Source organism: Aulonocara stuartgranti (assembly GCF_965226115.1).
Source record: "Aulonocara stuartgranti genome assembly, chromosome: 3".
In the NCBI taxonomy this organism is placed as follows: Eukaryota; Metazoa; Chordata; class Actinopteri; order Cichliformes; family Cichlidae; genus Aulonocara; species Aulonocara stuartgranti.
Genome location: NC_138941.1, coordinates 67,062,916 through 67,089,563, shown reverse-complemented (window position 1 = coordinate 67,089,563; position 26,648 = coordinate 67,062,916). Strand labels below are relative to the sequence as shown.

Below are 26,648 nucleotides of genomic sequence, written 5' to 3'. Positions count from 1 at the left end.
AATACCAGATTATAGCCAAGGGCGAATTTCCATCTTTTGTCCGTAAAACATAAAAAAATAGACATGATAATTCATAATTCATTCATAATAAAAACTCCATCACCAAACTCACACATACACACTTTTCTATTCCCAAATAAAACATTTAAACTATACAACTTATACATGATCACACACTTGATTTGTCCATAACCAGTTTTTAACCTGTGCCTTAAACAAATTGCTTTAGTGGTGGCAGAGCAAGGGAGTGTAAGACTTTATATATTAAACTCACTCTTTTAAGTTTAACTAAGTTATTGAAGTTTAGTAATTTATTTATTTTTTAACACATGACAGTGGTCGTGGGAAGTCGTTTTTTTTGCCAAGTAGTTTTAAACTTCTTTTATAAATGTTTTCAATAGTTTTAAGTGTTGTTGGACAAGCAAGTGACCAGGACGTCAAACAATAGTCCATATGGGAGATGATCATTGAGTAAAAATATGTTTTTGCAACATTCATATTTAAATTATTACGTATATGATTAAAATGTCGATTATTAAATTTAAGTACCTGGGACACTTTATTTATGTGACTCTTGAAGGAAATGTTGGGTCTAGAATGACCCCAAAATATTTCCATTGGTACAATGACAACAAAATCTTTCATATTTTGTTGTCACGGTCATCAGATTTTTTGTATTAAACTCTTGGTTTAAATATATTTGACTTTTGAGTGCTGTTTGCTTTTTATTCTTTCTGTTTCAAATTTTTATAAGTGTAGAAAATGTGTGTCTGAGTCTGCAGAGGAGCACTGGGCCATCAACGCTCAAATATTGTACCAACACACCTTGTTGGTGGACACAGGCTGAAGCTGGTCAAGAGCCAGTTATGTACCCTGGCCTCTGTCAGACCATGAAGAGGTCAGCACACACAGAGAACTGACTACACTCGTTCCCACACAGCAACATACATGTGTCAGCACTGAGATCAGCTCATCTACCTGCAGGTGACGCTCCTCACAGCTGCTGCTCGTAGTCTTTCTCCACAGTATCACAGGAGGTCTGTTTCATCGGTGTGTCAGCTACATATCAGTCATCTGCAGCTTCTCCTCCTCCTGCACCATCTACAGATTTAACCCCTTCAGTGTATGTCGGGAATTCCCTTTTTCTACATTTCACAGCTCTGATGTTTCAGGTCTCGGTGTGTCGGAGGTTGTTTCATAATCTTTCTGTGGTTTTATGAAACAAAAAGGAAGACAAACTGATTGTTTCACAGTTGTGGGTAGTTTCACACTGCGTTATCAGGCTGCTGAGGATGTTTGTCTGAGTGTTTGTGTTATCAATCATTGCTGCTGCAGTGTGGTGCTGATGCAGGCCTCACACCGTCACAGGAAGGAGGAAGTGAAACTGACACAGACGGTAAAACCTTCTTGTTACAGCGTTTCTCTCGTCTGCTGGGGATGAAGAATCATTACACAACAGTGAGAAGTTATTTTGGATCTGAACAGATGGAGAAGTGTCGCATTGGAGCGATTTCATAATCAATGTGACCTTTTGGCCCATGAGGTCATCATCGCCCCCTGTTGGTGATTGTGTGAACTGTTTCATGCAGGTCACACAAAAGGCTGGAAGTTTAAATAAGAAGGAATAAACATCTTTATATTTTTAACATTATATGTTCAGTGTTTTCAGAGACAGCACATAAAGAGTTCAGATTTAGTGTTTATTATCTTTTATTTCTTTATTCTTTGCTTGTTTGTTTTTGTTTCCACAGTAAAAAGTGTCACACTAAATGGACGTCCACCTCTTCTTATTAAGTCGTACAGGTTCCAGTTATCATCCAGGTAAGAATTACAGAGAGTCAAGTGCTGTGTCAGTGCGGTTTACCGATAAAGAGAACACGAATTACAAAGTAGAAAAGAACTGCAAATTAATAATGCCAAAGGTGGCGGCTCTGAATTAGTCTCGGCAGCTAGAGGGCAGCACATACGCCCACATGGCCCTTCATACATGTTTTAGTGGTTCACAAAAGGCCTGTTTATTTACTTATTATGCTGCTTGCCCTTTTTAGACCACTTCCAGCCTGCATGTTGGAACCAGAGCTCTCGACATGTTGGTAACTCAAAATAAGCTGAATTATTTTTATGAAACACAAAAGGAATCTCAGTTTAACGATTTGATATGTTTTACATGTTTAACTGTAAGTAAATTTATGAGATGTGCAGATCATTGCATTCTTTACTTTTCCCACTGAGAGAAAACTGCACAACAGTCGGGTCGAAAACACATTTTAGCTTTTAATAAGTAAACTTTGACACCTAACCTGTACTTTGTTACCTCTTAGATGAAGCCCCTGTATCAGGTGTTTATCTGGCTGTACTGAGATGTTGTCATGGTAATTTCATTTTGCAGCTGTGAGAAAGATGGACGAGGCAGGTAAACACTACTCAGATGTGATGCCATGTGTGAAATTTAAGAAAATTAAATTATAAAACCATCACAATTATAACAGAGTTCAGTGCAGGTTGGAACTGTCCACCCGCGTCAACATACTAATAGAAAAACATCAAGTTAGCTAAACTACAGCCACATCTTAAAGACGTAAAAAGGTTATGATGGTTTGGACGTGTGCAGAGGAAGGAGAGTGGATATCCTGGACAAAGGATGGTGAAGATGGAGCTGCAGGCAGGAGGAAAAGAGAAATACAACAGAGGGTATGTTAGAAGGAGGAGGAGGATGCTGGGATGGAGGCTGACGAGTCACTATGGAGACCAGTAAAGGGAACATCCAAAAGAAAAGGATGGAATTCAAAGAAAACTGAGGCTACTGTAAAAATCTCAGAAACATGATGCACAGCCAGATATTTCCTCTGGATGGCAGAGTAACGCTGGTTTCTTGTTCTGTTTTTCATTTATAAAGCAGCTGCTCTGCTGTAACACTCAGTGTAGCCAGTAGATGGCAGCAGATTTATACTGAGCTTCTCCTCCAGGAGGAGGAATGAAGTAAAAAAAACAAAAAAACCTTTTCAGTGGCGACCACGTGGTGACAGAAGCCGGGTTTTCTCCTCCTTTACTGGTAATTGTAACATTTTAATTAGGCTTTTTTTTTGTTGCTGTTTTTGTTTTGAACAAACAAATACAAAAAGGAGAAAAACTAGTTTTTACTCATGAAAACATTTAAGCTGCTACCAGAAACTGACAACTTTTAAATCTGTTGTTTGTTTGTTTTTCCAATGTCAGCTGCTTCCTGGTATATTTATTGTTGAGTAAGGAAGTAAAACTCTTCAGCATCAAACACACAGTGATGTAAGTAAACTATAGAATACATTGTTTGACTTGTTTGAGTCGAATTGAGAAAGAAATGAAAGTGAAACGTAAAAATCTCTGTAACATGTTGATGTCCTCTGGTCTGAGGTGCTGGGAGGACCAGTTAGAGACCAGCAGCTGGACGTCAGTGGTTGGACTGGTGGACTCCTTCAGTGAAGAATAGATGACGTCTTGGTTTATATCTGACTCAGATAGACTGCAGGTCATAGCTTCTTACCTGAAGTTCAGTTCACACTTGGACCGGCGGCCGCCTCGGGTCTCTTTTCCTTCTGCGTCCCCTTTCCATCCTCCACCTGCTGCCTCCACCACTTGCTAATGTTACTGAATCTGTGGAAGCTCCGCGATAGCCACCACACGAAGTAACGAATAACGAGCCTATCTAAACCCAGTAACGACTAACGTGTTCCTGATTTTGTCATAATAACTAGTTACCGTGCTCGTTAGCACAATAATATTACTGTAACGCGTTACTTAGTCCCCACGCTGGAGTGGGCTGACACAGCTCTGCAGCTCTCAGCCTCAACACTGGATCCCCACAGAGCTGTGTGCTGAGCCCCTGCTCTATAATCTGATGAACCCTGATGACACCACAGTGTCCAGGACAAACGACCTGAGCACTGACTTCAAGAAGAAAAGTAACAGACAGCTGGAACCATAAAGAGAGGGTCAGGACTTCCTGTTTCTGCAAGTTTACCTCAGGCAGAAATGACCCAGGGTCTAAACACCACAGAGCTGGTTAAGATGACACAGCAGAGACTTTCCTGAGGGTCCTCAGGAAGATCCCCATACCATGGCTCCACACGTTAGTGTATTGCTTCTGTGTGTGGTTTTGCTGTTGCACAGAAAAAGGAGCTCCACAGGGTTACTGGATGGCTTCTCCCAACTCTGGAGGACCTACATAGTTCCTGCTGTGTTTACTCACTGCTGAGTAAACTGCAGCTGGATCAGTGTCTGCACAGTAAAACACACAGAGGACGTCACTGCAGACAGAACAGCTGATAACAGACATGAAACTGCTGCCACTCACAAATCTTTATATGAAAACACTCAGAGTGTTTTCAGTTACACTGTTCCAAAAAATAGTAATGTCAAAGTATCTTACTGTATATTTCAGTTTTGTACTGTCTTTCTAGGATATCATGAAATTTACATAAGTACACTGTGATCTTACATGTCAAAGGTAAAATAACATAACATCACTGTAAATATAGTAAAACACAATTTACTTGTTTTTTAAATATATATTTTTGTACATATGCATATTTAGATTGCAAAAATATGTCCAGAAATGTATCATAATTTCACAAATATTTGTCTGTTATGTGAGAGAATCATCTGTTAAATCCAAATGTAAAACTATGGAAAAATATATAAAATGATCGAAAATTAATGAGAATAATCAATAATTAAAGGAGTATTTGAATTATAATTGTGCTGAAAATGTCATGTAGGTCTGATTCAATAATTCAGAGGTAACAAGTGAAAATATAATTAATAGGAATAAAAACTAAAAAAAACCACATATAAAACATTGCACGGCCACGCTGTGCTAATTATATATTTTAAAAAATAAATGTAGAGGTAGGAATTGCAATTAATATGAATCTCAAAGTATTCACAACATTCCTGAACAGAAAGAGGCCTCGGCACCTCGGACACTCTCAGTATTGTGTCCGTGGTCGAGACTCTTCACCTACTGGTGATGGCCAGAGGGGCCGATGGTGCGATATGGCAGCCTCGCCTCTGTCAGTCTGTCCCAGGGCATGCAAGTCATTATTATTCAAACCAACTGTTAATTTGTCTTAAAGACGTTTTCATGGAAAACAAACAAAGGACATTTTTATCATTATTGAATGTTAGTTCATTTTTAATACCTTTCTCTCAACTTGTGGGTTTTAGAGAGTTTTTCATTTCTACATATTTGCGTGTATATTTATAATTAGACACAAATTTGTTATATTAATAACTTAGTAAGAAGAGAAATTAACAAAGGTAAATTAAATAATACAATATATTATAGTCTTGGAGCAACTGTGACCACATAATTTCCTCGGGGATTAATAAAGTATTCAGATCCTGATTCCTGAAAATGATCAGCTTGCTGAGAAGTCAAACAAGTTACGTTTGACTGGGCTGCAGAGGCCTGCAGTTTGCTAATATCTGATATAAAAGTTCTTTATCCTATACAGACCCACCTGGTCTGGTTCCCAGCTGTACAGCAGATACACACAAGGCCTCCCGGCTGTTTTACAGTGAAGGTTTTGCTCCTCGGCTTTGGAAGCAGATCAGGCTCAGAGTCAGTGGCCTCCTTTAAATCAGCTTTAAAACTAATTTCTAATGGATTGTTTTCATTTGATGAGGTTACATCTGACATGTTTTACTTTCAGGTGTTTTCTTGTATATTCTTTTTTTCTTTTCTTGTGATTTGAATGTTCGGTTCTCTGTGTAAATCTTCAGCTTTAGCCTGTCAAACCACTCAGTAAACCCTTTTTAAGAGTTATGTATAAATAAAATGTAGCATTGGTACACAGCAGAGGGTCAGAGAGGACGGGGCTTTTGCTGTAGCGGCTCCCAAACTGTGGAAACCGTTTCACGCTACAGACCTTTTACACTTTGTCATTAAGACTGACCTCTTCTGCTTGGCATCCGAGACAGTTTGAGATGTTTATTTTATTTACTTTTTTTTTAAAACCGTGTTTAATTTGATCTGGTGATGCTGATGCTTTTATTTAGTGTTGTAATTTTATTAATTTGTAATATAAATTTTCCTCTGATGTATTTCTATGTTCAGAACTTCTGTCAGAGGTTAAAGATAAATACAGCTGTTTGCTGCTGTTATGATTGTTGCTGCACACAGAATCTCTCTAAATTAAGATTAGATGAAGATGATTGAAGTGAACATCAGAATTCACTGCAGTTTTTACGATTTACTCCTATTTGCTTTATCTGAGCTGAGCTCCTGATGAATCATCCTGGCAAACAAACTTCATCAGGAACAAGTGGGACATGGCAGAACATGACATGCGTCACTACAAACCACGCGAGATGGCTTAGTCCACTCAGATGTCACAGAAGTAAATACAGGTAAAGGCTGCTGATCCACACAGACATCACATCTGTACTTCCTTCCTGAATTGAGAATATAAAGTATATTATGGGGCGATTTGAGCCCAAATTTGTTCCACAGCGGTCAGGGTAACCTTATTAGAAAAGAAGGTAAGCGAGGCTTTTTGATCACTGAGTTGAAATAATAGGACAGAGCTCACCTGAAGAGGCCAAATCCACGACACAGACCAACAACAGAGGCAGGCAGAGACAGGCTGATGTTAACAGAGTCATTATGGTGCAGGTATAAACGGAGAAAACTAACGGACACACGCTGACTCATCGGCGTACTTTCGATTAGTTTAACGCCGCCTTCCAATGACATCACTGCCGACAGAATAAGAAAAAAACAACGTTCTCGTCACAGGTCTGTGCTGTGAGGCAGGATTTTGGCTTATTCGGATAACTTCAGGGTTAACTTTGGGGTTTACTACAAAGGGGGTTCACTCCTTACCTGGGTACATTACCATGGTAACTTATGATGCGCAGGTTTGCAATCACCCCCCACTGACCAATCAAATGTTCAGAAAATAGCCTTACTAGGTAATGAACCATGCTCCCAGTGTGGAGCTGCACACTCTTTATTTTTCTGAGCAGCTTGGAAGTCGAAGAAGTTTTGTTTGAAATTTCTATTCTACAGAGAAGAAAGCCGGCATGAATCCTGCTAACAAAGAAACTCTGTGCTCATGAGACACAAACGCCACAGGAAGAGAAACAAAGCAAGTAAGTGATGATTTTTAAACTTTATTTTTATTCCTGTAGTGCAGAACGTTGCAAACAAGCATTAACAAGTGAACATTCAAGTGAAAATAAACAAAGAATCACATTAATGCTCCAAACTGCAGCAGCTGGTCATGAATCAATCAACAAATACGAGTCAAAACTTTGTTTTGAACATTTTCCATATCTCACATGTTCCTGTGTGCAAAGTAAATATGTTTAGTGTCATTTCCTGACCCCAAAGAACAAAATACATCAGTACCAGACTTGCTGTGTTTTCCTTTTAACCTTGTTTTTTTTTTTTTTACTCCATCGTTTTGTTTTCTGCATCTTTTTGTTGTACTGACGCTTCCTCACTGGTCCCTTTATTTAGTCACATTTAATGTCATTTGTTTACTCCGTTGTTTCACCATCATCACTGATGAAGTTACGAACAACTGCAGCGAGTGCTTAGAGCCACTAGACGGACGGATGGATAGAAAATAGTAAAGCCTTTAATTTGCACACACGAGTCACGTTTGACATCAAATTGTTATCTAGAAAGAAGAGTTACATTAACGAGTTACTTACAGGAAAAGAATCAGAAACTGTGTAGTGTTTGTGATCCTGGCTGTCGACTGTTTTCTAAGCTACACTGGCATCACTCCTCCTTTGCTTTGAACTATTCACAGTTGCACACAGCGTAACTGTAAAACCACAGAGTCGAACTTCCTCTTAGGATGTTCTGCTCTAAATGCTCCGTCACTTTTTGTCTCTATGACAAACTAAAAATGACAAAAGGATCAGCTGACATGCGCGAGGTCAGTTTTTAAGTTATAGCATGAAAATGTTTTAGTTTTTATTTAGTATTTTAGCGTCTTCTGCTCCTTATGTAGTGTAGTAAAGTTTCCTGTACGCCGTGGGTTTGTGTCTGGTCGTTCTGACATTTTAAGCTGAAAAGCTTCACAAAGGTCAGAGATTACAAATTCAATTCTCTGAGTAACTCATCCATATCATAACCTGCTATCATTTTCTATGGTAATGAATAAATAATAAAATAAGCTGCTATTGGGGAAAAAACATATTCCTTTACAGCTGCCGACCTCATCAAAGGTGATTCATACGACACCAAAGTAAATAAACAATAAACAGGCTGATAAGTTACAGAAAGTTCCAGTTTTTTTCACCATCTGGTACAGAAATGCATTAGAGAAAGCTCAGAGGTGCTGGTAAAGTTGCACTTCTCCTTCCTACACAGAGATATGTCAGATTGAATGTGCACTTAAACTACTTTACATGGACAGAAAGAGTTTAATGTGGCCCACGATGTAAAACCAGTTTGACATCTCTGACCCAGAGTCATTCACTAATATCAATGAACTGGTAAACAACATGCTGTCATTCAAACAGGGTTCACCTTCACCTTTAAGGTCAGTATTCATTCAGACCTGCCAGTGACAGTGATGGAAGAGCAACACCTCCACCTTTTAAATACATTAAATGGAAAGGCTTTATAATACGGTGGGCGGTTCCATGTCATTGTGATAGATCTGGATAGATGATGAACATTGAAGCTACACAATATTTTACCTTCATACAATAAAAGATTTCAGGTGTTAGAGGCCTTTGAAGTACAAATAGAGCAGGTGAAACTTGTCACTTATTATGTCCTAATATTTTTTTCCCGGATTTCTCTCAATTATAGCGATTCGGGTAAATGATGCATCATTTGTCTGCACTCTGTAGTGATGTCATGTAGTGTGACCCAGGAATAAATTAAACATTTAGTTTTTAAACCAGTGTTGTTTTGTAAGTTTAGTGTTTTGTTAGTTTACACGTACTAAACCGTAGAGACATTTGAAACCTGCTGTTCATCAGGATGTTAGTTAACACCCCGCTCCTTTCGTTCATGTTTCCTGTAGATCAAAAAACCAACAACAGCAGCAACAAAAACCCCAGCAGAAACACTCAGACCGACGATCAGTCCAACAGATCCTCCTGTCTGACCTGCAGGTGAGAAACAGGTGTGAGGTGTCAGCTGTCAGGTAGGTGATGAGTGAAGAACAGAACAGAATCCATTTCCTCTTCAAACTGCTGTCAGACATTATCTACTGCACTCTGATCACATCACTCAGACCAGCTGCTTTCTACAAAGTCTCATCAACAACATCTTTAGAAACAAACATCAACAACCAGGAAGCAGCTTCACCTCTGATCACACACACACTCAACTCTACTCACTCACCTGAAACAGTCAGGCTGACTGTGTTGATGGTCTCCCATGATTTTGTCTCTTTGTTGAAAATATTACAACTGTATGATCCACCATCAGCAGTCGTCACATTCTTCAGAACCAGAGACACGTTTCCATCCTTCATCTTCCTGTCCTGCAGATCCACCCGGTTCTTAAAAGACAGATGTTGGCCATCTGGATCCAGCCGCTCATCCCGGAAAAAAAGCACATATTCATCCAGGTCAGCTCTGTTCCACTTCATACCTTGGATGATTTTGCCTGTCGGAATTCGACATGGTAGAACTACGACCTGTCCAGGCTCAGCTGTGATGGTGTTCTGGGCTGAAACAGGAAACAACACAGAGCAGAGAGGTTAAAGGTCAAAGTACAACTGTTCACTTCTACATCAGCTAATCAGAGAGAGACCAGTGAACTCCGCTGAAACAGATAAGAGGAAAAACAACCCCCAAAACTTCTTGTACTTTATTTTAGAAGAAAGTCGCCAAACCTTTGAAGCTGTGAGTCAGATCAGACTCCTGTTATATACAAGCAGTTTTCAGTTTTCTCTTGGTAGTCTGGCTTCCTCCCACAGTCCAGAGACATGCAGTTAGTTGCATAATAAGTATTAAATGATAGATATTTTTAAGACACAGGAGAATCTGATGATCTGGCTCTTTGGGAAACAGGAAGAAATAAGTAGATGTGGGCAGCTGGGCGAAGTTTCAGTTCTCAGTGAAGAAGATCACTGCGGTAACGCTCACTAGAAAGCACAGAGGATGGACCTGATTTATTTGTGTGTATGGGGAAAAACAGAAAGGAGTGGGTATTGATCACCTGTGGCTGCTGTGGAGGTGGAAGTAGAACAGAAGACACTTGACCTTACAGTTGGGCACTAAGTGAAATTTTTCCAACCGACATTCGTCAATCCAATAAATGACAATTAGGGATGGGTACCGGTATCCGGTGCCATTATGGCACCTGTTCTGACATAAACCGTAGTAACCAGACCGAAAAGCAGCGCACATTTCGGTGCTTTATTTCAGTGATTTTTTTTTCCCTGAGATGTCATACACTTTGGATTCTAGCCAATCATTTTACCTTTGCGAGCGTAGTAGGCGGGCCCAGGTACGTAGGCTCTTTTACGTATGTTCTTTTAGAGCAGAGCTACAGATTAAAAATGCCCAAAGCAAAGCGGTCAAAGTCTGGCTGTACTTCACAGCAAAAGATGCAAACTCAGCAGCCTGCAACAAGTGCTTTAAGCTGGTACTGTGCAAAGAAGGCAACTCCTCGAATCTGATGAAACACCTGGTATAGCATTTTGTTAAAAGCCGAGAAATGCACCGTATTTCATAGCTTGCTGCGAGACCTCACACTAGGGCTGAACGATATATCGCATTTGCGATAATATCGCGACATGATCAAGTGCAATTTTCTAACCGCAAAGGCTGCGATTATACTCTGGACATGTCCAAATTCATGGGCTGCATCCTCCTGAGGCCGCATTTGTAGACCGATTACGTCACAGCGACACGCCGAAGGCTGTCCAAATTACTACCATATCCCAGAATTCATAGCGCGGCCCAGCCAAACTCCAGTTTCCAGCAATGGCGGCCGCTACTAAGTTTTAAAATTACTCATACTAATCTTTCTGGGTCACAAAATAAGGCTGAGATTAAAGTTATTAGATTAGATAAAATAAAACTTTATTAATCCCCCGGGTGGGTTCCTCCTTGGTTTTCACACAGCTGACTAAACGTCAAACAGAAAACTTATTAAACAGAAGTATGAGACAGTCGAGAATTTACACCAGTGTCTGGTTATATTTTAGATAGCAAGAAGCAGACGGCCGAGTTTATTAAACTCCACCGAGACAGCGGTGACGCTAATCAGAACTAGACCGTCCATTTCACGCCTTTAAACTTTAAAGGCGTGTTTGTGTGTGTGTTTATACAATTGCTATTATGTTTGCACTTTATGTGTAATGTTACTGACTGCAGAGATCAGTAAGATGTGTGTATTTTTTATTTATTAGTTTTATTTATTTAATATTATTTTTTAATTGAATGACTGTCTAGTAGTTCACAGATGTCGAAAAACTGAGTGTGGTAAAGCCACTGATTTTTTTTATGTATATTTCTGCAATCTGCACATTGTACTGACTTTCATTTTAATGTTTACACCAGGGTTCCTTGTCAGCACTTTATGCTCAGATGTTTGTAAGCTAAAAATAAACTATTGTGTATGTTCAAATATACTGTTGTGATTGAAGAAGTTAAATAAAAATGTCAGTCATCAATTCATGCATCACCTCATGTCATCATAACAGAGGTCTGTCTTCCAGGAAAGAACAGTTTAAAATTAATGTAATATAGTATTGGCCATACTATATGATGTATTGCTTGTCTTTGTTTAATAATACAGAAGACAAAGACCTTAAAAAATAATCGCATATCGCATCGCAATCGCAATATTGGGGCAAAAAATCGCAATTAGATTATTTTCCATAATCGTTCAGCCCTACCTCACACCGAGCGCATCTACTGCGGGTGAGGTGCCTGTTATCGGACCCGGAGTTAGCAACATCCCCCAAAAACCCGAAGAGGAGAGTCCTGGCCCCTAGCCCTGCCAGTGTAGCAGAAATGATGACGGATGATGATGCAGCAGCAGCCGTTCTTCTCTGCGTGAGTAGCTTAATGTTGTTCGTGTGTAATTTACGTTGAGTAGGCTAACCACGTTATTAATGCATGTAAGGTGAACTAGCAAACACCGTCGTAGTTACATGCAGCTGTATTCTTGTTTGATGACAGATACTCCCTTCACCCTGGCCAAAATGACCAAAGAAAAAGTGGAAAACAGTTAAACATGAGAGGTTTTTGGACAAAGTTTGTGTTTTTTCCATTGTTTAAGCACTGCTTCCAGCCAAGAGTGATACCATATATGCCCCATAGCTGCAGAAAAGGCTAACATTGTTATCTTTTTACAAAAAAACAGCTGAACACGAGAGGTTTTTGGACAAAGTTTGTGTTCTCCATTCTTTAACAGGGCTCGCGAAATTTCAAAATCCCTGGTAGCCCTTCGGGCAGGGACTCTTCAGTTTTTGGTAGCCCAAAATAAATTTAAGTAGCCCGAATAAAAAAGAGAGCAATTTTTTGATTGATGTTTTGTTTCCGTTATAATATTATACTTTAATGTTTAATATTGTAAAGGAAACAAAACATTAATCAAAAAATTGTTGAAAAACAAATTACAACATTGTATAAAAATTACAATCATCAACTCAAATACTTGGTTCTAATTGAACAGAAATTTCTATGAACTTGTAAGAACTGTGTAGGACATGAATCAGTCTGTGTCAGATCCTGAATTTGAAATTTCCACTGAAGTCACCGGTAAGAGGCAAGTGGAACCAAGATCGAGGCCATTTGCTTTTTGAAGTTTGCAAAGACTGCTAAATTTTGCCAGTGGTAGTTCACTCTTTGCAACATAGTACGCTGTTATAAACAGATTTTTCAGGTTTATTTTTAGTATGTTATTTGCAATTGGTGTTTGTTCTGGGAAAGATATTGCAGACTGAGCAATAATGCATTTCTTGCATTTCTCATGGGTTCTAATGGGGCCTTTCTTAAAATGACTGGTCCCAGTAACAAAGGCGCTTGTCGACTCAGAAATCGAGAGAAAACCAACAACACACCCGGCAGAACATTATGTTATTTACACGGGTGCACATAAGTGGTCCGCATGTGCGCATCGCTGTCAAAATAAAAGACGCGCAGCAGATAAGAAGTTGCAACGCGCGTTTGCGTCCATATAAAAAGCAGTGTTTTTGTCCGCTAGAGTGGGATTTTCACGGCACATTCTGCACCACATCTCTGTGCGTTCATCATTTGTTTCAAGCCAGCTCACCTCCTGCAACCACTTTTCCGAGAATACGCGCTTCTTTTGTGGTTCGGACTCCTGACATTTGTTTGGAGGTGGAGGAACACCAAAGTAATTGCTTAAAGGAGCTTCTTCGACATCTATAAGAGTTCTAAACAAATGTCTGTCCTCCTCCAGAAAATCTTATGTATGCAAACACGTCCAAACTGTCTTCCTATACTTCTGCCAATCTGGTGATTCTGCTGGCTGGGAGCCGGGAGGGAAGAGAGTTCAGCAGTCTCACAGCCTGGTGGATGAAGCTGTTGGTGAGCCTGGTAGTGCGGGAGCGGAGACTTCTGTATCTCTTTCCAGAGGGCAGGAGGCTGAACAGACATGTTCAATGTTTTGTATTTTCTTCTATTTAATCTCAAAAAGCTCCTAAAACAGTCAGTGATCACTGTTGACCTCCATAGGCTTTTATTACCGCTAATCATTTATTTAAGCTCAGTTTTTAAAACCTTAGGATGTAACTACAGCCCAGCCCATGCAGCAGTATATGAATGACTAACCTCGTATTGTGGATGGATTATCTCAGTTGTTCTCCTGGCTGAAGTTTGGTCCTTTTACAGCATCCTGCCATGTGATTACATTTGTTCCACTTTTATCGAGTGGAAAAAAAGTTAGCTTGTTTATATTATGCTAACATAGCTGTGTCGCTAGCGGTCACGTAGCACATCATTATATACCAGCTAGCCAAACTTCAGTAACCCTACAAACGTCACTGCTGTTTAGTTTTCTGTCTTCATTTATGCTGGAAGTGATAGCAGAGCTGTACGTTTTAATTTGTTTCCAAAACCCCGCAGTCAGGACATGCTATATTGTATTTAGATAGAAGCTAGCGAGCTAACTCCCTGCTAACTTCTAACTCCGTTAAATGAAAGTTTAATTAGTTTAAACTAAAGTTTACTGATCGTTTGATATATGGACCTGCAGCGGAGTTTAGGCCCAGACACGGCTAGTGACGTCAGACTTAACGACCGGATAGGTGACTTTTTGATGGGCGGAGCAATGTGTTCATGCACAGACTGATTTGCCTTTTTAGAATTTATACGTTTTGTTTGGAGGGAATATTTTTACCTTCTTTTCTTGTTTGTTTCAGTATTAATATAGCTGCTTGTTGGATTATTCATTCATTTATTTGAGATGCGCCAAATCACACTAAAGACTTAACATCTGAGATTTTTTTTAAATGTTTGCTGGGTTTCCACAGAGGATATTTTACCTGGTAACTGGGACTGGACCTCCGTGCACAACAGTCTACCTGCCAGCTACACCACCTGACTCTGCTGAGCTCGCGAATAATGCTTCCTTCATTGTCTCCTTTAGCAGAGGAGAAACTGGGAGCATCCTTAATGAAATGAAAAGACAGGAAAATGCAGCCGCATGATTCCTGAAAAACAAACCACCAGATCAAAGTGCATTTTCGGGTTTTGTAGTTTCATCCACTTCTATATTAAAATTATTAATCAGTCTGATTCGCTGAGCTACTCCTTATCAAGTCTCCTGCACTTCCGTCCTTCGCGTCGTGACGTCTGTCATGGCGGGCAGGGTGAAGGGATTATGACAGGAGGCTTTCTGTTTGTTTGTGTCCTTTATGTGAACGAAACTCGGGCCTCAGAGGTTTCGCTGTGTCCTGAGGCAGCTTGTATGTTTCTATTTTATTTTATTTTTAAATACGTGACAGTTGTTTACAGTAAACAACAGGAATGTTCGCGTACTGCCGTTGTGGTGTAACCGATGAGAAAGTGGAAGCTGGAGGAGAGCTCACCTTCAGCGAAAACCACGACAAAGAGGAACAGCAGAGCCCAGCAGAGAGACGGGAGTGTTAGTGAAGCCATTCCCGTTTATCCCGGTACATCCCAAACACCAACACACTCTATGGATTCAATAATTCCACTTTAACAATGGAGGGAACCCGTAGACGCGACCACTGAGCGATGCTGTTGTTACGGAAATACGTGTATTTCCGGTGTTCCTGAGTGCGTGTTTTTTTTGGGGGGGTTTTTTTTTTGTATCTCTAAAAATGTTTATAAATGTAAATATTCTGCAGTCGAAATGTATATTTATAAAGGATTTATATGTAAAATAATCGGTAATGTCATATACGGTGGATCAGTGAGTGCGCATCCATATGCGCATGCGTTCACGTGTCTGGGCTGAGTGCTTCGTGTTATCATCATTTTATGCCACGCCTTTAAATTTCCCCTGGAACACAAAACGAAGCAGTGCGGGGGCTTTTATTTTGACAGGCTCCACCACGATTCCTGTTCTAGAGAATGTGTCGTGGAATTTTTATTTTTTGTTTTTCACAGTAAAACAAAAACCCAACAGGATATCTTCTGTGAGTTGACAGAAACTTTCTCTTCTTCCTTAATTTTAAACATTTATTTCTTACAATTTAAATCATGCTGACACATTTCTTTCATTTACCACAACAGAATTTCTTTATCATGTAGTAAAAAATTAAGAGGTATTGTTCAAATTGCTCTCTGTCTGGTTAACTTAGACCAAAACTTCTGGTCTCACCCCTGGCGTCGTTGCCCACCTCTCAATTTTAAGTGCATATAGACACTGAGGGCTATCAGGAGGGGCTATGTGCTTACCTGCTGCTCTCTGGCAGGTAGCTCCATGCCCTCCTGGGTTTTAAATGCACCTTAGAATACACATGCATCAACACTACATACGAGCGGGAGGAGGGAGGTTTGGAGTCTTCACACACCCCCGTTCTCTGTTGCCTGTTGGGGCGGGGGGGCTGGGAGGAGGAGTTGGCCATCCGACTGGGGTCTGGAGTGTGGGGCCTCCCTGCTGCTGCCGAGTCGGGGCGGTCTGCTTCTCTCCACCCCAGAGAAAAGGGTAACACTACCTGGGTCTGGGTGCAGTTTCCCCCTCCAGGGGCAAGGGTACCTAGACCCGGGGCTTAGAGTATAGCTTTGTGACTCTGGCACAGCTGGCTGCCGGCGGAGCTCACGGGCACGTCACTGCAACCCCCCCTGGCTTCTGCTCCGCTGCTGAATGACCCCTCATCTGGGGCTCCCCTCAGCTCTTTCTGGGACAGTGGCGCGGCTGCCCCTCTGTTGGTCTTCCTTGGTCTCTTGTGTTCTGGGGGCCTCTGGATGTCTGGAGTTTGGATCTCCTCCACACCTGCTTCATGCCCTGGAGGATGGGGCTGTGGCCCCCCCACACCCTCTAGCAGATTATTGCATGAAGGAACCTTTTAAAAACAAGCGCGTCCATGCTCACAGGTGTACACACAGGTGCTCACACCCACAAACTACACCCTTTTTGGCTCCTACCTCAAAGCACACTGTGCGCTGTCGATCTTACGTGCTGCACAATAATGTTTAATATTTAGTATTTACTGTTATATTCCCATATATCATTGTGATGTTGTTTATTATGTTGCTTTTTTTTTGCTTGGTTTCTCTTATTTTTTGCTCGACAGGTGATCCAGGTGATCGATATATGGATTTTTTGTCTGTTTGTTTTTGTTTTTGTCCTTTATCACCGTTCCTCTTCCTCGCTGTTTTTCTTTCCCTACCTCTCTTTCTTTCCCCCAGTCATGTCTGTCCCGTGTGTAGCAAGTGAAAATAAAATAGAATAAAATAAACAATAAAAGCAAAGGTGAATCAAATAGACCATTATGGCAAGGCTGGGATGGTCAATTTGGTAAAGTAAATCCATTGGGCATCTTTCTTCGCCTTTAGACAATAATTCTGATGGCAAAAGAGCCAAACGGGACAAAAAAAAAGAAACTGCTCTGTTTTCTTACACTAAAATATATCAGGGATTAGTTAAAACATCTTTACACTGACAAAAAGAGGAGCTTGACTAGTCTGACCCACTTAAGTCCTTCTCTGTAGCCAATCCACAAATAGTTGAAACATATAAACTGCCTATTTTAAAACACCAAATATCCCCTAAACTATCATCCTAAAACACTTTAATATCATTTTAAGTCATCTTACTACATCATCCTCAAAGACATATGGCATGCAAGTAGCTAAAGAGAGTCAGTGTCACTGTCACTGGAGAGGAACGTGTTTCCATGATCGCATCTGGTTTTACAGTATTATAGTATCAAAGTCTTTTTCTAGACAAAGTATTCCCAGCAGGTTATTTCAGTGTACAGTATAAGGTAAACTGTCTTCCACACGGCACATTACAATGTCACGAAACTAATATTAAATTCATCGAGTTTTCCAGCTTTTACTCTTTATCGTGTCGACTGCAGATCAGTGACAAGTAGCGTACAGAACGGAGCTGGGCAAGTGGCTCCTCCTACTTTGCGCGCTCCCGTGAATGGGGAAACAATTTTTGACGGGGGTAACTACTTTGGCACAACACCGGAAACCCGATCGGTACCCCGCATGCGCGAAAGGTTTCTACTTCCGGTCGTAGCGTTTTACGATAGTTATGAGTCAGAGTATCTGTTAAGGGTACGGAAGCGTATGAGCTGCCACCCAGGCAAAGGAAAAATACAAGTATATCACGTTATAACGTGAAAAGTTTATTGTTCTAACAAGATACTTTTCCTGTCTGTACAATATACTTTTCACGTTTGAACAACATAATATCACGTTATTACAATATACATAATTATCATGTTCGTACAATATAAATATCATATTGTACGAACGTGATCATATATTGTGCAAACGTAAAAAAAATACCATTACAATAAAAAATTTTATTGTAAGAACGTAAAACGTGTTGCATTCGGAAACCCAAATCCATGGTAGTTGTGGAGAGCTCACGCTCTTCAGAACTGGCACTTAACTTTGAATGCCCTGCTTTCAACATGGACACAAACACTGATAGCCCGCTTCTGAGATTTCTTCGGAATCGTGGTGTACCTGAGGACTGTCTCTTACGAATGCTACAAGTCTAATCAGGCACGACGTAGACAGAGGTAACATGACAAAGTAGCTGAGGACAATCCGTGATTCTCATGCCAGCGATTGTCTGAAAGGTGGGCTACAGAGAGGGACAATAATAGTAAGACTAACAGCATTAATAATATATACATATGACTGAATTCTTGCTTCTAATGACAGTTTGATCCCAGAGGACATGTTTATAGGAAAAGATACGTTTTCATAGGCTGAATTTATCATAAGTATTTTATGACTCTGAAAAATGAAATCCTTCTGTTTGGTTCTGATGACTGAGAGAACACTATAATTCACATTTTAAATTAAAATAAATAAATAACAGGCTGGGGATCCTAATTCAGGGGCACTGCCATCGGGCGAGAGACGAGGTACCCAGCGAGTCACAGGGCAAAGAGACGGGCTACAATTCACACTTAGTGATTCAGGCTGTGGGAGGAACCCACACAGGCCCTGACCAGATGGAGGACTCAAACCCAGGACCTTTGTGATATTTATTTAATTTTAAAAATGGTCTTCAGTTAACTGTTCCTGATATGAAGACATGAAAATGCAATTAGGTCCATATGTTTTTGTAAAATGTCTCTGTACAGCACCACAGTGGATTTTAATACAGCAACACTGTGATGCAGGTCAGACTTTCAGCTTTGATACAGGTCTCTGTTCTCAGGGGGGATGAAGCAACTGAACGACTGACTGGCAGCAGTTTCATTAAAACTGTTTTGTTTTTCTGATGACGTCTCTGAGGGCCTTACATTTAAAATTACAGTCAAACTTTATAAAATGCCTGCACTTCACTTACACTTTGATTGTTTGACTGAAATCTTACTTTGGTGGTGAGCAGAGGCGAAACTACAACGACTGCAACTTATTTTATCATTATTATTTAGTTATAGCTGACTCGTGTATGTGAACAAGTGTCTGTTTACATAAACTCAGAAAAGAGTTACAGCTCAAACATGGCTGTCGTCGCTGCGCTCCTGTAACTAAAAATGACACACCTGATGATGATGATCATGATGATGATGATGATGATGATGAAGATAGTGATGGTGAGATGGTCTGAGGCTCATGTCTCCTGCAGTCGATGGTTGGTCTGACGTTCAGGTTCAAGCTCAGGAGAACCCAGGATTAAGATGTCAGTGAATAGACTAGAAAAAGAGTAAAAGTACTCAGTTACAGTAACTGAGTAAAATTACAAAATTACATTTAAGAAAAATGAAATATTTTTCTCTTTATAAAATAAAAGAGAAAATGTGATTTCATTACGAAGGTTGGAGTTTTAGTCAAAGAGGAATAAACAATCTGTAAACAGAAATTAAATGTTTAGACAGTTTCTGATTTTTCATTTTCCTGTTTTTGATCCGGTGTCACTGAAGTCAAATCCATTCAGAGAAATGAGTGAAGTCCGTCAAAAGGAGCAGTGATCACTGGTCTAAATTAACTAAAAGATGGTTTTTAACCAAACTGCTTTAGAGTCATGGCCTGTGGTCACAGACATGTTACTTCCCCTTATAAGATTGGCAACCCTGTGAGGAAACACCTGCAACTTCTTTTTTCTGTCCCCAGAAAAAGAAAAATTGAGCTCCTTTAGTTTCTGTTTAAGCCACAAACGGCTCAACCACAAACAGTAACGGTCACTTTGTGCAGCACAAAAACTTTAAAGGCAGTTATAGTATATAGTTGACTAAATGGATGAAAATGTTAAATGTCGTATTTCAGACTCTCAGCTGTGTTGATATAATGAGTGAATGATTTGATCTTTTCACTGCCTGCTGTGTTTCCTCGACTCCTGAGCAAAGATAAAGAGTCAGTTCAGACCTGCAGTTGGTCCTCGTGGTGTTTGAACTTGAATTCAGCCTGATTTGTTTTTCATGTCTTCTCCTCCATCATCAGTTATCAGGAGAGCAGACAGTCAAAGTACAAGAATTCAAACAAACACAGAGATTCTACTTACAGAGCAGACACAGCACAGATGTTTCCTTCATCGTCCTTCTCACTCATTTGAGCTTTTTTTCATTTCTGTCACTGACACCAAGTAAAGCCCGCCCTCTTCCTCTGAGCACCAGCTTTCTATTGGTTCAAGGACAGTGAGGTGTCAGTGTGTGTGTGTGTGTGTGTGTGTCCCTCAGTGAGAGAGGCAGATATGAGCTGAAACACAGGAATCAAACCAGGGACGCTGCTGTTATGGAGCTGAACTGGAACCATTCAGACACTGAGGCCCTCTGAACACATTTTAATTACAGCTGTGCAGAGACACATGAACAGACCTGAACCTGAAATAAAGACCTGAAATAAAAACTCTGCAGCATCAAACACAAACATCATGAAGGTTTTCTGCGGCCACTGAATGATGCTTCTGCTGTGTTCAGTCTGTGGTTGTAGTTTAACGTTTATTCTTTGCTTTCTGCATTAAAGCTGTGTGTGTGTTAGCAACAATCACACTAGTCAGATTTTCCATGTGACAGTTTTTTGAAACCCACAGAAGCACATGAAGAAAACCAGTGAAAACAGATCACTGACGGGAAACAAGAGCCAACAATCATGAATGAACTACAACAATTCCAACCAGTTACCGAGGACATGGGACATAGTAACATAACAAAATTTTGCATTTGAGTCATTTTGGTCTAGAAAGTGAAAAAAACAACATAAAAAATATGAAATATATAAAGAAATCTTCAAACATGTCCTGTGGTCTGAGGTGCTGGGGGGACCAGTTAGAAACCAGCAGCTGGACGTCAGTGGTTGGACTGGTGGACTACTTCAGTGAAGAGTAGACGACGTCTGGCTCTGGTTTAAAGTCTGAACACAAACACACACAGTTCAAACAATCTGATTCACGATTGTGCTTCACGACGTTCACAAGCTCTGTCTCCACTTTTTTCCCTCTCTGTTTAAATCTAACATGATATAACAGAAACTGAATCTTTACATCTGAAGTAGATTCACTCTTCTCATTTCCTGCTTCATATTTTTCATTTAAACCCTCTACTGCACACATTTTGACGGTACATGCTGAAAATTATTCAACATCTCACTAATTTTGGGTAATTATATTGCCAAAAGAAAAATGTTATATTTCAGAAATCCCCTAAAGAAATAACAGAGAAATTATAACTCACACATCATTACACAACTGTGGTTAAGGAATAAAAACATAAAAAAACACTTAAAACGCGTTTACTTATATAACATGATACAGACTCAGGTTTGAATAGTACAGTATCATGTCATACTGATTCTCAGGGTTTGAGACATTGTTTTTATTCTGTGTGAAACTTTCCCAAAAAGTTCCTCTGTGCTGTAAAACAGATGTCCACTCAGGAACCCTGCACCATGCCCTGTTTGATTCACTTCACTTTTATTTGCATTGCCCCAAATCACAAGAACAATTGCCTCAAGGTGGTATATATTGTAATGTAATGACCATTCAACAATGTAGAGAAAACCCTGACAATTAGATGACTCCCTATAAGCAAGCACTTGGCTGCAGTAGGAAGGGAAAACTCCCTTTTCACAGGAAGAAAGCTCCAGCAGAACCGGACTCAGGGAGGGATGGCCATCTTCAGGACCAGCTGGGTGATGGGGTTGGTGAATATGTTGTTGGCCAGAGTGATATATTATATTATAATGTCTCAATCTGATTTTGAATGAGAACTCTGGGTCTCTGCTTCTTCCACTTCTCTTTACATATACCCCACTACTGTTTCATTCTCTCTTCTTGCTTTCTTTTTTGGATTTGGATTTGGACTTTGTGTAATTCCAAGTTTAGGACCACATTTCCACTTGGCCCAAGCTTGGTTGCACAGCAACCCAATGTAAATTTCACAACTGTGTGAATTGCTGTGTTTTGACACTGTGTAAATAAAATTGAACTGAACTGAAATAATCCAGCAATATTCCGAAACCCTGTTTTCTAGATTTACTGGGCAGGTACTGCTTGAATTTGCTCTTGCCCCTAATTGGCAACATTTGCTCATCCACACGTCTCTGGCGTAGAAAGCTGTTTCAACATCACGAGGATGTTGAAACACACACACACCCACAGGCACTCCCGCTACACACACCCCCAATACATTTCCCATCAGGCTTCACCCTTAAAGGACCAAGCTTCCTACATGTTATTGAACTTTTCCAAACACTCAGGTTGGTTGGCATCATTTAAGTTCACATGTACTGGATAAGAGGCTTAAAGAAACTTTCTGTTGCCCTGGTGCAACGCTATGCTAATGAGAGCGTATTCTAGATGATCTAGTTTAATTTGGTTATATTAGCTTAGCTTAGCGTGATTGCTGGAAACGGAGTGACAGCCACCTTGTTTCTGTTAAAAGGCAGCAAGACCTGGATGGCCTTGTTCTGATGGTTGTTTGTCCATTCCTGATGTCTTCAGCTCTTACTGCTGAGTAGACCACAGCTGTATCAGTCTCTGCAAAATGAAACAGAGTTGCTTTATCTGTCCATGTAGCCAGATAACACACACCAATTAGTTAAACTGCAGGAATGTCTTAAAGACATAAAGCCGTCCTTCAATGCACATATTAAACAAATATGTAGGACTGCTTTCTGAATGCATCTCTGAATGTTGAGAAACTGCAGTAGTCAGTATAACAGACATTTAACATAATCCCACTGGCCCCAGTCTTCATAATACTGGCCCCTAGCCTGGATAAACAGACACTTGCAAGAGAAGTTTGAAAGTTCCTTCCCTGAATACCACATACACAGTGAAATGCTGCAGGCGTTTAGTCCAGTAAAGTGCACACTTTCCATTGTTTGACTGGAGACACAACTACCAGTACATGTATGCATGTGGTGTACCAAAGCAAACATCTGGACTGAGACACAGATGTTTGCTTTTTATTTGGTTGATTTTGTTTCAAGTTTGTGCTGCACTCAGACCAAAATCCTGCTCTTTATCTTATATGATATATATATATATATATATATATATATATGAGCTCTACCAGAGCTGCTTTGTATTATTCACTGTTCAAAATGGTTCATCTTTATCTACAGCTGAAAGGCTGCTTAGTCTTGTGTGTGAGAGGAACATTTAAAGACAGAAAGGAAGTTGTTTAGCTGCTTCCTCTTTAGAGCAAATCTATAAGTGACTGTGTTGTTCATATCTCTTTAAAGGACAGGCTGGCTTTTATTTATATCTCAGTTTAATATCATCCACAGGTCTGATCTAAGCTTGAACCTGAGTCATGATGTCACTCAGTGACTGCAATGAGAATTAAAGACTCTTTTAAAAGTTAAATGAGAAGAGCAAATGCACATCTCGGTCTGTTCGATCTGAACGCTGTTTGTTCATAACTGGTATGAACTGCATCACTCTCTGAAGAATTAAACATTTTAATTACTGCAGCACAGCTGTGTCAAAACACAGTTTTTAAAACTGCATCTTGCAGAGAGTGAGTGTTGAATTTAAAAAATGCAGAAGCCATTCACACCTTTTTTCTTCTCTCAGCACCTCTGCTGTGAACCAATGAATGACCGACAGAACGGCCATGAGTTTGTGTGAACAGGAAGGTGGCATCCACAAAGCTTCTTTCAGTGCAGCCTGAGAAGCCTCACCACAAGCTCGAAAAACCCGGTGCAGTGAGAATTCTCACCAGGTTCAGACTAACTGCGGTTGTCAGCAGCATGTTGCTTCTGTGTTTTACATGCAGAGCTTTAGAAATGAAGCTTTAACTAAAGAACCATTTGAGAGGCTGAAAACACACATTTGATGATCTTTGGCCTCTTTATGTGTCTCATCTCAACCACTTGTTTGTGAACCACATCTGGGCCTCATATGTGCCGCTACTGCACTGCCAAATACTCTGTGATCCAGATGTGGCCCAAAAATCATGATATTAAAGGTTAATAATTTAAAACCTGTATGACAATTAGCCATCCAGCATCACAGATGCTAACAGAGTATACTCTGTTAGCATCTGTGATGCTGGATGTGTTCAGATTGTTTCCTATTGGAAACAATCTGAACACATCCAGACTGGTTCATAAGCGGTGGACCTACATCATTGTTCGCAACCACACGTGGTTCTAAGAAAATGTAGACAAGTCTCATTTGAATCAAACAACTGAGATATTTTATTCATGCTACAACACATCAGTGAGCTGCACTGTTGAACTAGCTGACACAGAACAGTGAACGCTGACTCACACACGTGTCAGTTGTCTTCTAACACACAAAAACTTTTCCTGGACTGTGGGAGAAGCTGGAGTACCCGGAGAGAACCCACTCAGTCACAGGGAGAACACGCTAAGAAACTCCACACAGACAGAAGCAGTCAGCTGCTGGAATCAAACCCATCTACTGCACCACAGTGCAACACAGATGTCAGAATGTATTTACAAATGTGCTCAATGTTAAATTATTAAATGTTCTTACTTCCCAAAGAGTATAAAAAGAATGCTTCTCAAATCTGTAAAATCCATAAATATCACCTCTGCTTTGTTTTACTGGCACGACTGATGCTCTGCAGCTTTACCTTCATCTGCTGACATTTTCAAATTTAATAGCAAAAATATTTTACTGTAAAATCATCTAAATGGTCCTTTAATCTAAGAAAACGTCTACATTTGGAGACATTGAAGTGTGCGTAAAATGTAAATTTACAAAAGTCTGAGTCTCACCTTCAACTTTCCTCTCAACATCTTGTCTCACCAGCAGAACCAGTAACACCAGTAGAACCACAAGAAAGACTGATCCAACAGACAATACAGAGAAAACAGGAGGAAAGAGTGATGGAGGAGAGAGTGAAGGAGGAGGTGTGGATGTAGGTGGAGGTGTGGATGTAGGTGGAGGTGTGGTGGTGTCTTCCCCTAAAACAAAGCAAACACAGTCATTAAGTTGTCGTCACATTGTGAATGTTGAAAGCTGCAGAAACACAGACAGGTGAGTGTGTCACCTGTGACAGTGATCCAGCTGGATGGAGACTCTCCATGACCGCTGATGTCACACTTGTAGAGGCCTTCATCAGACCTGGAAACATGCTGGATGGTCATGTGACCTGTAGGCTGCTTCCTGATGAGGGAGCCATCTTTATAGAAAGCAGCTGGGAGGTTGGAGGGAGTGGTCTTTGTTTTACAGAGCAGAGTGACGTCATCTCCCTCCATCACAGGGAGGACAGGACTCTGCAGGATCACTGATCCACCTCAACACAGAGACAAACTACAGCATTTCATCCATTTACACACAGCTTCATCAACACTAACTCCACACACTCAGCTTACCAGTGACTGTCAGGTTAACCATGTTACTGATGGGACCCTCTCTGGACTCACACCAGTAAACTCCACTGTCATGAGGTATCATCAAAATGATGTTACAGGAAGAACCAGCTGGTTTTCCCCACTCAACTCCACACTGAGTCCTCTGTCGTTTGCTTGTGTTTCTCCTCAGAGTCCATCCAGCACAGCTGTCGTCCTCCTCACAGCTCAGAGTCACAGAGTCATCTTTAAAGAACTGAGAGCTGCTGGGACTCACAGTCAGACGAGCTGTGAGGGTTACAATGAAAAACTGATGATCACGTCTTTGAGATCTTTACTGAAAGTTTTAATCCAAATGTGTAAAACCTGTCAGAGTTGATCAGGTTTAAACTGTGACAGAAGAAGGTTACTGACCTTGGTTTGTTGTGCAGCTCAGCAGTGAGATCAGAACTAAAGAGAAATGACACTCAGGTTGATTTGACATAAACACACAAAGGTGATCACTCAGAACAACTTTGTATTATTTGATGTTTCCCTCTAAGACAGAAACATCAAACTCTCCATGTTGTGTCGCCTACAGCCCAGTTTGATCTTCCTGTCAGAGGAAACGTGGATCTAAACCAGGTCAGCAAAAAGCTGCTCGTACTAAACCAGAGACTCCAGGATTTCAATTTCTACTTCTCGATGATCAGAATTATTAAATAAAACTGATCACATCATTTCATGCTTCATGAGCTGCTTCTGGAGTTACTGTAGAACAAGGAAGTACTTCAAGTTACATTATAGTTACACTGAATACATACAAACAACTAGTACTGAACTAAGGTCTGTCCTCTGCTCTGTTCACACAAACACCAACATTTTATTTCAGCTTTTCACTCATAAATTCATCAGTAACTCTGTGAAACTTCAGACCTGCAGTTGGTCCTCGTGGTGTTTGAACTTGAATTCAGCCTGATTTGTTTTTCATGTCTTCTCCTCCATCATCAGTTATCAGGAGAGCAGACAGTCAAAGTACAAGAATTCAAACAAACACAGAGATTCTACTTACAGAGCAGACACAGCACAGATGTTTCCTTCATCGTCCTTCTCACTCATTTAAGCTTTTTTCATTTCTGTCACTGACACCAAGTAAAGCCCGCCCTCTTCCTCTGAGTCTGTTTCTTCCTCTATTTGTACAGCGATAGTGGTGGATTCCTAACCTCTTAATGATTCATTCATGTGATACATCTATTTCAGAATATAAACTTGTTATTGCAAAACATTTTATATTAAGTTGCTTG

The 26,648-nt window shown here is 40.4% G+C and overlaps 2 protein-coding genes across 2 annotated transcripts; both read right to left on the bottom strand.

Annotated features, from left to right (window-relative positions):
* Positions 1–7,139: 7,139 nt before the first annotated feature.
* LOC309695874 (sodium channel regulatory subunit beta-4-like) lies at positions 7,140–15,222 on the bottom strand. The gene is made up of 3 exons (XM_082516843.1): positions 15,024–15,222; positions 9,353–9,682; positions 7,140–9,114 (listed from the first exon to the last, which is right to left on the bottom strand). The coding sequence occupies exons 1-3, from the start codon at positions 15,091–15,093 to the stop codon at positions 8,990–8,992; spliced, it is 525 nt and encodes a 174-aa protein (XP_082372969.1). The 5' UTR covers positions 15,094–15,222; the 3' UTR covers positions 7,140–8,989.
* Positions 15,223–20,260: 5,038 nt separating this feature from the next.
* On the bottom strand, positions 20,261–26,094 carry LOC309694811 (Fc receptor-like protein 5). The gene is made up of 6 exons (XM_082515034.1): positions 25,780–26,094; positions 25,390–25,653; positions 25,065–25,310; positions 24,790–24,978; positions 22,462–22,573; positions 20,261–20,949 (listed from the first exon to the last, which is right to left on the bottom strand). The coding sequence occupies exons 1-6, from the start codon at positions 25,847–25,849 to the stop codon at positions 20,943–20,945; spliced, it is 888 nt and encodes a 295-aa protein (XP_082371160.1). The 5' UTR covers positions 25,850–26,094; the 3' UTR covers positions 20,261–20,942.
* Positions 26,095–26,648: the final 554 nt, after the last annotated feature.